General features: G+C 37.7%; 1 protein-coding gene across 6 annotated transcripts in view; it reads right to left on the bottom strand.

Moving 5' to 3' along the window:
* The window catches only part of CDK14 (cyclin dependent kinase 14), a 344,941-nt gene that overhangs the window by 237,186 nt on the left and 91,049 nt on the right, over positions 1-16,706 (bottom strand). For all 6 annotated transcript variants that reach the window (XM_054273458.1, XM_054273457.1, XM_054273460.1 and 3 more), the window contains 2 exons: positions 15,193-15,287; positions 4,385-4,464 (listed from right to left, as the gene is read on the bottom strand). In XM_054273458.1, coding sequence (XP_054129433.1) covers positions 4,385-4,464; positions 15,193-15,287 — 175 coding nt within the window. The remainder of the gene's footprint in view (positions 1-4,384; positions 4,465-15,192; positions 15,288-16,706) is intronic.

The following is a 16,706-nucleotide window of genomic DNA, read 5'->3' as shown; positions in this document are numbered from 1 at the left end:
TGCTTTGAAACACCATCCAGACCTATGGGAAATGAAACATTTCAATAGACCAAAACCCTGGAATAAGGTTTTATTGCTGTAGTAAGTAGCAATATTTTCAAGAGTGGAAAATTAAAAACAAAGGCAAAAAAAGTTTTCATGACTGGGATGGGGAAGAAAGAATTTTGTTACCCAAGAAAGGAACACAGTAAGCAAGTTAACCTCAGAAGCAAGGTGCTGATAAAGCCAAGGGATGTTTGTCTATATATGTATCCAAAAAGCAAAATTGTTGTCATGCTGGATAAAAGCAATATTATTACCCAAAATGAAAAAGAGATAACTACAGCACTGTAAATCAAGCTGTTCCCAGAATTAGAATCTACCACACAGTTCAGTATTTAGCCTAGATGAACATATGATTCTACAGGAAATTAAGGGAATGAAATACCTGGGATAAAAGTTAAGGTCAGTGACCTTTTCTCCTGGCTGCTGTGGGTTTAATAATACTTCAAGTCTGATGCTGAACCATCTCTGAACAGTTGATAAAGAGCATTACAGTAAAAGGACAAACCACAACTTGACTAACACAGAAAACAAATAACTTGCTAATCTGTATACTACCAAATTTATTTTAAATGAAAAAATGGGATGTAATTGTCTTTCAGACTCCATAGTGTTTTGGATATCACTGTTGCAGGCACACTTAGCCCACAGCAGTGAAATGGTGGGCTGAGTCACTCATATAAATGTTATCAGAAAATCTCATTGATTTATCCCACTCAAGTACATACACCAAACCAGTTGTGCTTTTTTCTCCTTTTTTCCTTTTTTTTTTCCTTCTTGGGCTCTTCAAAAGTAAATTAGATTATCTCAGGCTAAGTGAATTAAATTCATAAACACCCCATAAACTGCATAGAGTAAGCTAGTACATTTAACTCAGCCCAAGTTGAAAGAACACTTAGCATAGGCCACTTCTAAACTTTGTTCTAGAAATTCAATAGTGAGCTGAACTGCACCACTAAATATGCCACATTCACCTATTTTCATTTAAATCTATGGAACTTTGATGGTAGAAGACACAAACCCTTATCTGCTGTAAAAGCAGACTTACTTTATAAGCTTTAATTGAAGCTTCAGCTAAACCTCCCCCAGGCCTTAAATTAACTATGATTTTCCTTATGCAGCTTTACTGGGTTTTTTTTTGTTCAACTGGAGTTTTGTTTCACTTTTTCTTCCCCTTACTGCTTCGACCAAGTTAGCGCTTGTCTCTACAGCCACACATTCCATATTTATTTTTTTCCTCCATATTCCCACTTCTCCTAGTCTTTTTCCTTTGTAGCTTTGTTTTACTTTGAGCTTCATTCTGCTTCTGTCACAACAGTAACAATATGCTTCCCTGTACATAGGCAGCTACAACATTCCCTCAGCACGACCACTGCTTAGGATTTCAGCCTGTAACTTCCCCCAAATTAGCATCACACAGCATCCCCCTCAGGAGCACCGAGCAGAAATGCTATTTTCTCTCACTGCTTTACTCAAGGAGCCAGGAGAAATGTTAAACAGTTTTCTAACAGTAGTTTTAATTTACCACTAACTAGACTTCTGCCTGAATTTGCCTTGCATTGTTGGAAAATTAGAAAATAAGGAGCAAGCCAAGATGAAACCTGCCTGGTTTCTCCATTATGAAAGAGTTTGGAAAGAAATGCCCTTCAACAGACCTCTGGCTCATACCATCATATATGCATTTTTCCATTATGGGAACACTATTCCTCAGATAACTGAAATTAGAAGTTGATCTCATCTTCAGCGGTATTTGTCCTTGTTCTAGTTGTCCCAGCCTAAATGATGGCACTGGAGCCCTTAGTTAGTCATCAAAGATCAAGAAAAAACAGCTTAACACAGAGTCCCATTCTCGCTGTTTTTCCATATCAAACTTATCAGATAATTTTAAGAGCTCATAGAAGCATTTCATTTTTCCCTTTTTTTCTCCCCACCCTTGTAGCTGTCAGCAGCCATGGATGCATTACAGAACTCAGCATGTCCAAGATGGATGAGATGCTGCCAAGAGGAAAGGAAGAGCTTCCTAAGGTCCTGCTAGTGAAGGCTGCAGTGGCCAGAGTGTTACTGTCAAATATTACTGGCCTGGCATAACATCAGAGGGGTCACCTTCTGAAATTTGCATTTGTAATTCAGCTTTCCTTACTTTTCTGGTCCTAATATTTTTTTCTGACAAAATCAAAACCAACAACAGAAAAGTCAAAGCCTAAATAAATATAGATTTTTTTCCCCTTCTCATCTTAAATATCAGGTGTGTGTGACATCTACATGACATAAAACATACAACATTGCACTTATACTGATAGCTCCTGAAAGAAATTTCGCTGTCAAGGAGATGAGATTTCATTTACCCCAAAAAACCCTCATAAACAGCCTATAACCCAAATGTGATCCCACCTATCCAAGAGTCTACAAGAGTCAAGAAAAAACTTTTTTAGTATCCTAATACTCTTTGGATCTAGTCTCAGCTTAGATGAAGACTTAAAAATACAATGGATGCACACAGTCCTACCATAATCAATGCTGCACTGTTGATTTGGTATTATTAACTTCAAGAGCTTTTCTAGACAAGACAATTATTTTACTACTATTAAAGCTATTCTACTACTATTAAACTGGCTTCAACCACAGTATTGTAGTCACAGCTAAAAATAAAACTTTCCAATGACAGTGTGGGAAGTATTTTCATGCAACTGCGCCTTTATAATTTTTTTAACATAGCAAGTGGGAAAAATCTCTGTTCTTGTTCCTAATGAATGCTTCTGTATACTGAGCTCACACACCACTCTATTTATGAAGGAAAAGGGATTATACTGCATTTGACAGTTACAGCAATATAAACTTTCATCTAGACCAAGCTCACATTAAAAAACCTTTTAAGTGTCACTAAAAAGGCACAAGAAAGCATATTTACTATTCTCTCATTAAGTCAGTACCATATCAACTACAAACCTGAAGAACAATAAACATATTTGAAACACAGACTGTTATAACTTGAACTCAGCATTAAAGATATTGAAAGCTGCACCCATAACCCTCTGCACACCTCGTTATCACAGCACAGCTGCAGGGACAGACAGCTCACACATAAAATAGATATTGTTATGAATAAATGTGTCAGATCATTCAATAATTGTTACTCAGATGAAGCAGTAGAGAAGAACTGTGGAAATTCCTTCATAAATTTGCCACCCACGGTTTTCCCTCCTTTGTGAAAGAGCCACCTTTAAAATGCACAGTCTGGGGATAGAAATCCACAGTAGTTTAGTGACTTCAGGGTGTCAATTACATGAAACATGGGGGTTTTTTGCCCAGCCTACTCCAGAATGGGCTCATTGTACAGACAGACATGCAGCAGACAGATGGCTGCAGGAGCAAGGCACAAGGGAGCTACAGCTGCTGCGTCTGGGCTCTCATGGTCATGAAGCCAGACATCTCACATGGAGGGCCAACTGCAGACCCTGTGAGGGCTGATGTTCCAGTACCTCCCTGGCTCATCTCATCCCAGGAATTAGGCTGATAGTGAAGTTTTAAGGGGTGCCTCAAAGTCCTAGCAGTTTCATCTCTTTAGTTCATTACCAATTTCAGCTGAGTCTGAATCAGTGCTGTGATGGTAAATTGTTTATTATTTCTCTACCAAGGCTCATTTTTAGTACCTTCTAAAAGAGCAGGACCACATAAAGAAGGCATGTCCAGCAATTTCTGCACAGGAGCTCGATACAGACAGGCTCGGATAAAGCAGCCGTCACTAGGGACCAGGAGAGGCTGACGAGGAAGGATAAAGGATGGAGCAGAAAGCTTAACAGGCATCTCCAAGCACAATAGATAAGAACCATTCCCAGGCCACACAACTTAGAGTCCATGGGGAAGGAAAAACAAACACAAGCTAGTTGCAAACCACACACAGCTTCAAAAGTGCCTGCAGTTCTGCTCGACGATCTTTTGATCGCCTTTATCAAGAAATGCTTGTCACTGCTTCACGCTGCGTATATATGAAAAATCACTTCTACCTTCATCCTAGGTGCTGCCTGCAGGCCAGAAACGCATCTTACACAGCTCCCTCCTCTTCCAGGGTGGCTTCTCACACCCACCTCACACATGCTCCCCAGTACTGTTTGTGTAGTAAATCTAACAGGAGCCAAAGCACAGGCAGAGCTGCATTCTTCAACAAGAACTCTCACACCAGAGGCTTTGTTTCTGAAGCACCAAAGTTTCATCCTACTGAGAACGTAACCATGTAATTTGAATTCTCAAGCTATTCACTATAGCATGGCACAGAAATAAGAAGCACAATGCAATTACAAAAGAAAAAAACCCACATATATCATCACTAATTGTGAGTGCATACCTTCCCTGATAGCAGTAAATGGGGTTCCTTCCTCTTCTTGTAATCTAATCACCTTCAATGCCACCAGCTTTCCATTTACCCTGAAAGGGAAACAGGGGAGGGGAAGGAGAAATTTTGAAAAATCAAAATTATAGAAGAAACAGTATTTCTAATAATAGAACTTATTTCCTACCATGTACTTATTCAATTTCTCCCTGTCAATGCCAGTGATTCATCTACAGCACTGTAAGAAGCACTTCATAGCTTCCATAATGTCAACTTTATATTTTCACACTCAGATGCAATCCAAGAAATGATCTCAGTTTTCTGTGAGTCAGTCTGCTTCCTTTCTACCACAGCTTTGTTACTGAAGCTTTGTTAAGAAGCAACACAATTTAAAGTTTCTGTTATAAAATATCTGTTCATTATTTGATCAAACTGTTCAAAGGAAAAGGCACATGATTTTCATCAATCACTTCACATGCAGTATATCCAGATTTACACTGATTACCTCCTTCCCACAACATGATACACATTAGTATAACCTTCAAAAAGCTACAAAGTTTGTGTAATGAAATAAATCTTAGGTCATTCTGGTCATTTCCCACTAGGGCAGGATTGTTCCTGAGGCATATTCTTGACTACATGGCCCTGGCTACTTTTAGATTAGAATAGCTCTCATTTATAAGTTTAAAAATATTTTGTGCTCCCAGAGACAAAAGTTCTTAACAGGTCATTTATGCGTAAAATCTATTAGTCTTGTTTCATTTTTAGCATTCAAACTATCACCACACATTAATTACATTCCAGGCCTTGCAAAAAATCCAGTTGGTTCAGTTAATCCAAATAAAATCTCACAAAAATGGAAAAAAGCTGATATCCATTACCCTCTTCAAGAACAAACTCATACCATGAAACTTTAACAAACTCTCCATGTACAACAAGCAATGGTGAAGATAAACTACACCAAAAAGGCATAACAAAGTTTTAAAAAATTATTGTTATTATTATCATTAAGATTTATTTCTGTAAAAGCAAAATTTGCCTTTACAGCCACAAAGCTCAAGGACACATTGGAGCCTTCACACTCCTGTAGTCATGGAGGCAATTCTCTCCTGTACTACAAGAGGGATGGCTTTACAACATGTTTTAAATTTTCAAGGCAAGATGATATGAATAACCACCAACTCTGAATTCATCTTCTCCCTCAGGCTTTTAATTTTTGCAGTTATAGGAGTTCAGTGACGAATGGCTACTGTCTTGCTTCTTCTGGTTATTCCTCTTTCATAATTACCAAAACTCATTAGCCCTATACAGAACATTACACAATGACTCTGAGCAAGTTAAGAAACCCTGGTTATCAAAAGATGGTTTACTCATCACCTTCCAATTGGTCATAATATTCAGGCTGGCACCAGTCCAAGTCTCAGGCCACCAGTCACTGTTGAAAGGAAATTATCAGCTTAACTCTCCAGGATTTCCCTTATAATTGTCCTACATATTTTTTAATTTGGATTCAAACAGGATTTATGGCATCAGAAGAAGATAAGCTTTGCCTCAAGTAACTTCATGTGTCATGCTCAGACAGGAGAATGAACCATGTTAAAAGCAGAACTGATGACAGACATGCAGTTCATAAACGTGTCGTTTACAATACCTCCGTCAATCCACCACCCTACCTATCATATACATATTACTTAGATACCTGAAAAACTTGAATATTTTGCAACAGATGAAATAACTGCAGGAGGAATTTAAGAAAGAAAAGCAAGATCATTTTGCAGATAAAGAACAGGACAGATCCTGTGTTCAGGGAAGGTGATGTAAAATACAATGAAAAAACAGGTCAAAGAGGTATTAAGGAAACAGGCATATGAAGAGGAGGATAAAAAAACACAGCATTGTGTAGCTTATGTTCTTTTTAATCTGAAGTTCTACATTCCACTGGTTCTTGAAGAGAAATATATAACACAAATAGTAATAGTATGGAACCCATTTCAAAGAATTCATAGTTAAACATAGTAGGTGAGCTGTTCTTTTTAGTTATCATTGCCCCTTTGTCATTGGTATCTGTCATCATCTTGATAGATATTATGGCAACTCTTAGTTCTACCAAAATAATCAAACCAATCACAAGTAGTGTTCCTCTGGGATTTCATTCTCCTCTTTAATACAATTTATCTCCAACATATCAACCTATAATTTCCATAACATAACAGCCTCCTTATTTACTACCAAGTCATTAAAATCTTTTTTTTTTCCATTTAATTTTCTATAAGCAGGAGCATATAAAACTGGAGATGTGAGAAATTATGAAGTATCAATTACAGAGATAGGGTGTTTATTCACATCCTTTAATTATCCTCCCACTGATGCAATCTCAGGGTGCAGCTAGATGATGCTGAAAAGATGAGCTCACAGTAGAGATTTCTCCTGCTTAAACCTCGCCACACACTCCTGACACTGCCTTGTAATTGCTCTCATTCCTGCTGGACTTTACAATGAGACTGCTTAGAGAGCTTAAATAGGAGAAGACTGTCCCTTTCAAAAAGTGTTAAATAATAGTTTTTAAAAATTATAAAGGCATTTAAAAAAGGAAAAAACACTCACAAATACATAAGAACTGGGTCCACCTTTTGAGAAGCAATGTGTCATGGGATCAAGCCAGCTATGTCATGAAATTGCACCCTGAAACTTGTAATGGCATGTCAAAATAATATGGTAATTTCCTTAGAAACAACACTGAAAAAAGGAAAACTGGGTAAAATTACCTCTGCAATCTATCAATACCTGTCTTTGCAGACTTCAGAAGTGATCAGATAAGGTTAGCAGAACTCCTTCCAGATATTGCTTCACATTTGTCTTTGATAACTTTCAAAGCATGCTCAGTATTTTCATTATTTCAAAGCCAAGTAGGAAACTGACAAGCAGACTGCCTTTTAGACAGGGAAAAGGCAACACCACTGACTCTTTTAACATCCAGGACTCATTAAACCCCCTCTATTACTCACTGTCCAAAGCAAACAATTTCACACCTTCTCAAAACAGTACACTTCACTGTGTCAAAGATTACACTTATCATCTTATGCCCAGCCTGTCAACTGCCTCATTAGCTTCTATTAAGGACAATATTGGCAAAAGAATTCCTATTTTCTAAGCCATCCTCCCTCCTAAGCTAACTCGCTTTCTCTTTCTCATTGAAACACCTTCAGAGAAAGTACAGAAGTCTAAAGCCTCTCTAATTATCACACAAAACTACTTTAGTCTAGGCAAAACACCTGCAGCTGATGGACAGCTTTCCAATTTATGGAAATTCCTCACTTTAACATTATATAATTTTTCTAATAACTTTCTGATTATATATGCAACGTAGGCAATAGAAAAATTAGTCCAAATTGCTTTATGCAGCATAAAGTAAAAGTCTGCATATTATAAAAAATACAAATGAGCCAGATATTACAAAAAATGCTAAGATAATGTGTCATTCTGCATTTTCTAAACCAGCATATATCAGCACTACCAAAATAAATACATTTATTAAAAATGACCATTTATGAGAAAATAGAGAAAATTGGAAATTATTTAATGCATCATTAAGAACATAAAATACTGATGAATATAAACTAACTGATTATTTAATTGGCTTCACTGGGGATAACGCTGATGATGCCACACAAGGAACAAAAGAGTACAATAACACTATTTTCTCAAGTTCTTCAGATATATTTAGATGACATAAATGTTCTAAATATACACATTTAAAAGAGTCAATTAACATAAAATCTGCCAATTCTGATTTCAATCTGTTTATTTAATACTGAGTTTTACCACTGTCTGGAGTTGAGGTTGAGCTCATCATTTGTGCAAGTGCTAAGCTTGGGAACACTTCTGCAAAGAAAAATCAGTAGAAGATATTGGGATGATGCTCTAATTTGTGATAAAAATTTCAAGAAACTAATTCTTGTGAAGAAAAATAACTTGCAATTGTTAAATATTCATTTACAGGAAAATCTCAAAGTTCGATGATCAAACCTTGAGAACATCTAATTAGATCTACTCTGTAGTGATATTGATGTCATAAACAGACACCTAAAACTCCAAACAGACCATGGGGGCCTAATGAAATCAGGCTCTGCCAGAAATTTCCTTTGAAGAAACGTGATAGAGGCACATTCACTGTAGGTTTAGTCACCTCTGATTATTCTACCAACTAATAACTAATTCCCCATTGAGGGAAACACTTCTTTTAATCATTAACATAAAAGACAGTTCACTGTAAACATGGCTTATATTATATTTTTCTTACCAAAAAGACTTACATTTCTAGTTTACAAAAGCCACTCCCAGTCCTGGTAAAGCCCAAACACGTAAATTCTCAAGGGACTAAGGCAGGCCCTGAATTTCTCTTCTTGAATCCCACCACCTTTTAACCTCATCCTAGGCAAAAGTTACCTTGTCTTAGAAGAAGCCAGTGGATTAAAGATGCTTCCTAATGCTGACATTTATTAGGGCTGAAAAAACAGAAGATCAAAGGGTTTCATGAGAAACGAAGGATTTAAATTATTAATTAGTGCTGTCGCTGGAACTTAGAAGTCAAGGCAGTCTCATACAAAGAGTGTGGCAGCCCTCACTTGAACAGGAGCAGGTAAGATCAGAGTTCAGCCCCAGCTCACATCAGTTAAAACTAGCCAGCAGCTCATCCAAGCACAGGGGCTGTACTCGACCTGTGCCTGCTGGAAGGAGTGACCTGGGAAGGGCAGCAGGCACAGCAGTGCTGAGCACATCCTCCTGCACTCCCCTCACATCTCCCACACCCCACTGGGGCTCGCAGAAAGAGAGGTGTAAGACAAACAGAGATATCCCTTATAAACAAGAGCCTCTTACCACTGCGCACAGTGACAGTCACAGGGGATTTGCTGAGAGACGCCACTGATCAGCAAACTGGAAAATGCAATGGTGCACAATGGCAGCTGGCAAATTAATTCAGTATTCTCCCTACCCTTCCAGTCATGCATACATGGCCAATAAGGCACTGCCCAGTAACTCTACACATGTATGTACTGTAACTGTATTCTGTCCTAGTTTGTCTACCAAGTTTTCCAGGGCAGTCCTAGGTAACTAATATAATAGACTTACTTTCTTCAGTTTTGTCCCCTGCTATGAGAGGTAATAATACTAAGTCACCTCCTTAAACTGCATTGTAGGTTGAAGCACAGTACATATAGTGCGATGCTCTTTTTATATATTCAACTATGGAGAAAAAATTTCCCAATCTTTATTTTAAATGTTGAAAAATTCACTCAGTAAGTGATCAATATAGTCAATGATTCATCTTCTAGTTAGAATCCTAGCAATTTATTTTAGTACTTACTGTACTTTAATAATTTTTCCACCATTTGGCATTTTAGTTGAACATCTAGTTGTCATTAGTTTTCTATCTAATTCAACTTTAAGTTCCTATTTTTATTAAAGATTTACAATGCTAGAGATTTCTTTAAAACATTTTATAATCCCATGTCATAACTTGCCTACAAAAATCAGTTAAGGAAATAAGTTAAAAAATGAGGGTGGGGGGGAGAAAGCCTAGTTGGTAACCATGAAGTGCCTTTTTGTAACCCATGAATATGTATTCCTTTTCCAGCCATCTGTTATCCTCAGATGAAAAGAGGATTTCATTTGTAGGACACTAATTTCACACAATTTTCAAGAAATAAAGAAAAGGTTAGGAAAGTTTAGGTCATTAAGGCAATATGAATCAGAGTAACTTTGAAATATCAGTCTAAATAAATTGGCCATAAAATGAATAAAAACTTTCCTGTGAACTGGACTGTTGAACATGGAACTTATCAGGGAGCCTGTGAACACAACACCTCACGTGGGCATAGAGTAAAGCTTGGGGAATGACTGAAAAATGGCAGCTTGACCATTGCAATCTTATGGCACTTGCAGCAGATTGAACATAAAGAGTCAAAGAGATCTCACGAAGAGTAAAAATTCTGCAACTTCAAAAGCAAAAGTCAGAACAGCAATTAGTCCTGTCAGCCCTCTTCAGTGAAGGCTTCAGCATCATAAACATAAGAATCAAAACGCACATGCCATCCCTTTTCTTGTGAGCAGCCATCCACAGACATATTTATCAAGTATCATGGTCAGCTATATTCATAGCACACACTGCAATACATCATGCCAGTAACAGACAGTGGTAGTTCCCCCTGATTATTCAGAGATTCCCTGCTGCCTCCAGAATAACACAGCATGGAAACAAGGCCAGTACAGAGCATGATGCCTGGCTGAGCATGATTACTCTCCACTTTGCACCATGAACTCCCTATTGACTTTTAAGGTGAGTAGTAAAAGGTACTGCCTTTGATGGAGACAAATATCAAATGCCTGGGGTCCCTGAAAAAATACATTTCATCTTTGGACACAAGCTGGAGTCACCTTGAAAACAAAAATTCAGATTTTGAACTGAAACGGGAGAGGTGCCTGGATGGAAGGACTGCCCTACATCAGCAGCCTTTGAGCTCCTGTTGACAGCACCAGCTTCTACTGTGCTCTGCTGTGTGCTCTACTGATCTCTCCTATTAATAGTTAAAAAGGATAGGGATCAGAATTCATTAAAACAAGTGTTCTACTAAGGGTAAGTTGAAATTATGTAATTTTATGATAGGGAAAATAGGCAAAAATATCTTGATGTGGCTTTTAACAAACTCTACACATTTTTGCAATACTATGAGCACATGCAATTCAGTAAAGGTGCCCAAAAAGGTAAAGGTACAGTGAAATATCACATGGACAGTCAAGAGGCAGATCAAGATCACAGTTCAGATACCACTGGCATGCCTCTCAAAACACAGACTCATGCTGTGCTAGCAGCAGTCACAGATCACATCTCTTTAACTGAGGCAATCTTTTTTAATTCTTTGCCTTGAAGGGCAACTCAACACAGTGGGAGAGGCTGGAAAGCACGCCAGCACAGAATTGCCAAAAGCACAGGTTTTTCCCTTAAGTGCAATATGCAGAGCTCCCAGTGGGGGAATGCAAGGCCTCCACACTGCTTTGCAAGGGACTCTGGTTGGCAGCAGCTCCCTTGTGCTGTCACCAGCTTCATCTCCAGACTCTCAACTCACATCAACACTTATGTGCCACAGATCAAGCCAGATCCCACTGCTGTATGTTCAGGTAAATTTATAAACAAGCTCAAGAAGCAGCAGGAAGGCACACATGTCAATACACAGGCAGCACTTCCTCAGCTCAACCATACAGTGAAATGATACAGGAATTCAAAGGCCACCCATTGCTTTGCACCTACTGTATGGCAAACATCCAAGGTGTTAATCAAATACAGAGTCAATGGAACTTGCATCATTTTTCACAGTGTTATCACTAAATTACTCTGCCCACTTCTCCAAAATTTTACATTAAAATAAATCCCTTCAAAGTCATCTGAATTTCATGCAGTAAGCAGCCTCTTGTGGTTTTATACAACTAAGTAAAATATGAGAACCTAGCCTGAATGGAAGCAGAGAATGAACATGCCAAGATGAGTTTCATTACACACGTCTGATGTGCAACACATGAAATCAAATAGATTTACCTATTGATGCAACTGCCAGCCAGAAAAAAAATGACTGCTTGTCTGTTTCTCCTATAAACAAAAAGCCCAGCCTAAGAGAATACTGCTTCACTTCCCCCAATAACACAGTCCTCTTCACTCTGCTGCTTCTTCACCCCAGGGATTCATTTTTATCTGACTACAGAAAGAGAAATTCATCATCCAGTAAAAGGAATTAGCCCATTTCATTTCACTTTCCTGGAATACAACCACAGATGCTCAAAAAGATAGAAAAGCAATGGGTTTTATAGGAAGACAAGGGCTTGGTACCATTTATCCTGCTCCAAGGTGCAAAAAGCCAGGGTTCTGAAAGCAAGTTACTGTACATATTACTTTAAATCTTAGGAAGGGAATGGCTGATTCTGATTTTGTGTCTTTTCAGGCAGGTATGCATCTTTTAGACTCTCTGAATAGCATGCTAAGATTAAGAATGTTTTATTCCATCATTATGATCAGCAGGGGAAATAATTTTAAAAGCTGAAATGTATCTCAGGAAATGCATAAAAAACCCCAAACTCAACCACTTGCCACATGCAGCTGGTGACAAACACTGAGCAAAATTATTCTGAGTATAAAGCATCATTTAAAATAGCTCAATACAATCTTAAATGTTCCAACTTTAACTACAGTTAAAGAAATATCTCAGAAACAAAGAAACCAAGCACTGAAGTTGGTTATTAGGGATTCTCAAATATTTTGAGCAAAATCCACTTGTTGTTTGTTACCAGCTCCAGCTTTTCCATCACATGTCTGCATTCTGCATTGTGTCATGAGAACTTAATCCTTCAGCAGTCAAACTGGGCACATACCAAAATAAACAGACCTCTTTTGCTCATTTGTATTCCTACTGAGTCTGTAGGCAGGGGAACACAGTGATGCCTATCACAGTCTCACCCTATATACCCATATCAGAGTCTAGAAAAAAAAAGGCTATCCATTCTTGTATCATTTAAAAATAAAGCTATAAAGAGTAAAGCTGCCTGAAAAGCAGCAGCCAGGTCCAGGTCTCAGCCATGGAACCATGGAATTGTTCAGGCTGGAAAAGACCTCTGAGTCCAACCATTAACACAGCACTGCCAAGCCCACCACTAAAACATGTCCCTAAGTGCCACATCTTCGAAACACTGCAGGGATGGGCCAGAGCCAATGCATTCATGCATTCACCCCACACCTGCTCACCTACATTCCCCAAGAGTCCTTCACAGCAGTGATGCTCTTCCTTCTGTGGGGACAACACGTGGGTCAGAGATTCCTCACCTTCTCAGGGGACAGAGAGGTAACAGGGCTACATTACCTCAACAAACAAGTCCTTTTGAAATAGCAGATAACACCTGTAGTGCTTCCCAAGTTCTTAAAGTACAACCTCTTCCTGCCACGAAGTAATTCAACTGTCTCTGTAGTTCAAGAAACAGAAGCCTGGACTGGAGGTGCTCAATCTCAATAGTGCTGGATAATATGGAAATTATTCAACTCTCAGCGGGGAAAAAAAAAAGTCAAATTCAAACAGGTGAAGGAATACTACTATAATAGTAGAAATACTCTCTGCATATGAATTTTAAAGACCTTGCAGTAGATGTTTTAAGGCAACAGGACAAAGTCATACATAATTGTTATAACTCTCACTACTTATTCCAAACAAGCTGTTTGTAATAGAGAATGCAGTGTGCCCAGTAATTCTGATTTATTATTCAAGTACCATTAAAATTATTGAAGTACATCTTTCAGATTTGCAGGCAACTCTACTAAAATGAGTATTTCTAACCAATCTACATTTCATAACATGTTCACTATTAATGCAATAGCTCCAGGGAAGGGTTTTGCTTTGTTTTTAAATTTCAGTCTGTTCCACTGACTGATGGGACATCCAGTGACTCTGTTGCCTTAGTTCAGTCTCACTGAAAGCTGAGACCTATGGACTGACTGTCATCAGATACTCACTGTGATTTTACTAAAGGATTTTAGTAATTAGGCACAAGCTGAAATCTATACTGTTTTCTCCTATTACATAGACCCCAATAAAAAGCTTACATATGTATAATGTCTGGAACTTATGGTAATGCATAACTGAGCAATTAGCAACACAAAGTAATAGCCTTTTCTTGAAGAAGGCTGACAGTGAAAGACAATACCTGCAGTGGCATGGCACAAGTGGGAATATTTCTTCTACATTTAGAACATGTTTTTATTCCTATCAGCTGTTATTATGCTTGTCAATACCTAAGCAAGCTATTGAGAGATGAGGGAATTTTAATTTATTACAAATATTCAGTGAAAAAAGATCATTTTCAATACCTAATCAAGTTAATGAACCTGGAAAATGTTCAGACATATCTTCTTTTTTTTACATAGTTATTCTGTCCCATGGTATTCTCTGCTGGAATGGCAGTGTTGTCTCATGTATTATTGACTAACCAAAATTTTAAAATAAAGATATCACATGTACCAAATCTTTCTTTTACAACTTCTTTGTACCAAATCCTTCTTTTACAACTTCTTTGTTATTATCGGAAATTTGATTATGAAAACTTCATTAAACATGTCAAATGGCACAAGGCATTCTGCTTCACAATGGATAGCTCTGAATGGAACCACTGGCTGAAGAAGTATATTTTAAGTGTGCTTACTGAGTTATTTTATGCAATATAAAAGCGCTTAGGGCATTTGGGGATAAAAAAGCTACAACAAATAACATTAGAGTGGCTGAAAAAATATGTGACATGTATAAAGTAGATTATTTTGAGGTAGAGTAGTTGCAACAATTGTAAATAAACCATTGTAAACAAACTAAACCTAGAGTAGTCCAAAATTCCATTCATTCCCTTCATGCTCTTTTATTACTTTTTTAATAATGATAAACAAAAATGAACAACTTATCACATATATTCAGCATTGTTCTCAGACCATCATAAAACTCTACCTGACAGCATATTTTGCTTTTACCCCTAGGAATGAATTTGGTATGGATACCAAAGAAGTAGCATGACATTGAAGTGCAAACAAAACATCAGATTTACAAGAACCTCATCTTTTTCTGGTGTATGCAATGTGCTACCTGTGCACTATGGTCTCAGCCCCTTCCACTGGAGCACATGGCAGTCAGCAGCACTTGGATTCACAGAGATCTATGTACATGTTCAGCAACATCACTTGATACTTTCTGCTAATCTTTATTTACTCACAAAATTAAAAGAAAAGAAAAGAAAACACCACTTACTTGCTTTTTCCTTTGTATACTGTAGCATAGGACCCTTCCCCTAGTTTTTCCAGTTTTTCATATGAGTCTGCTTTTCCAAACTTAGGGCTTGTAGGCTAAACAAAACAAAAAAAGATCTTTCAGCATTGCACCCATAACATTAACTGCTTTGACTCAACCTTTAGAGACCAAATATCATTATCAAGACTCAAAGACATGCTGGTTTTCAGTAACCAACCAAAAAAAATTAATAAGGAAAAAACCGACAATATTTATTCAACAACCCAGATGGTAGTTGCTAATATCAACCATACAGTTACACCACTGGATCTATCAAAAACATTTTGTTCTTAATCAAAGAGATGGTTCTGTTTTATTTTTCACATATATCACTTCATAGAGGAAAATAGACCATTAACAACTAAAGCATCTTGTCTATGTTTAGAGATCTAAACAGCATTCTTAATCTGCCCTACAAAATCAGACTAGAAAAGCTGTTAAATCATTCTTTTTTTCTTATTTTTTTAGACTAAAACCCATCAAAAACATTGCTCTAAGAAGCCAAAGTCCCTTTAAATCACTCATTGTTCAGAGAGTGGTCAAAATGCTACAGGAAAGCATCTTTGATGACATCATCTTCTGAATTATGGTTAGTCTTCAGATGTGGATATAAACATATCACAGTTTAATGTACACTTTATATAGTTGATAAAAGTCCTGTATCCTTAATATTAGCAGCCTAAGTGAGGAGTCTAAAACTGAGCCAAGCTAAGGAATGATTCTTGCTCAAAGGGTCAGAGAGCTCAGCTGGCCTTTGTGACAGACTGATACTTGCCCCCCCTTTGCACAGTCCTAACAGAGAACAAATCAACTCTGCAAAAACAGAAATTCACCTGACATTAAAACTTTCCATTCTGAAATTCTGAGAAAATATTTGACTTTTTTGAAGTGCATCCTGTTTTCCCACATTTCCCCATTTTCCAGTTGTCTGGAAGGAAACAATTTTATTTTTTCTCCAAGACCTGATGGACACTGCAAAAAACTGACCTGCAGCTGCCTTTAGCAACACCTACATATGTTTTAGTCTGCAGTGCTCAGATATTCTTCCTGTCCTAAACCAACCAAAAGATGATAGAGAAAGTTGGGAGAGTCAGCACTATACTCAAAGTGCACACACAGTGGCTGATTTGGTAACACTCTTGCTAAATGCTACAGAGAAAAGCAGACAAACAAACCCAGCATGGTTGAGGTTGAATTCAGCTGGGATGAGCCACGTGCAGCTGTACACATGGTACCCTCTGTCTGATTTACAAAAAGTATCCATGTATCTGTCTTTTGAAAGGAAGCAAACATTACAGTACAGTGTACATCTGGGTGTAAATTCTTGCTAAGCCATGGTTGAAAGTTTTAAATCAACTGACCTTAAAAATTGCTTTATTTAAACAGGCAGAGGTATCCCAGGTAAGCTGACATGGTGCCTCATAATTGAGCACTACACTCCATCAACCATTAGCCAAAAAATGCAAACATTCTCT

Source organism: Melozone crissalis, unplaced genomic scaffold, assembly GCF_028551555.1.
Source record: "Melozone crissalis strain CALT ecotype California unplaced genomic scaffold, PUWL_Pcris_2 ptg000016l_1, whole genome shotgun sequence".
Lineage (NCBI taxonomy): Eukaryota > Metazoa > Chordata > Aves > Passeriformes > Passerellidae > Melozone > Melozone crissalis.
This window is presented reverse-complemented; position numbering and strand designations above follow the sequence as displayed.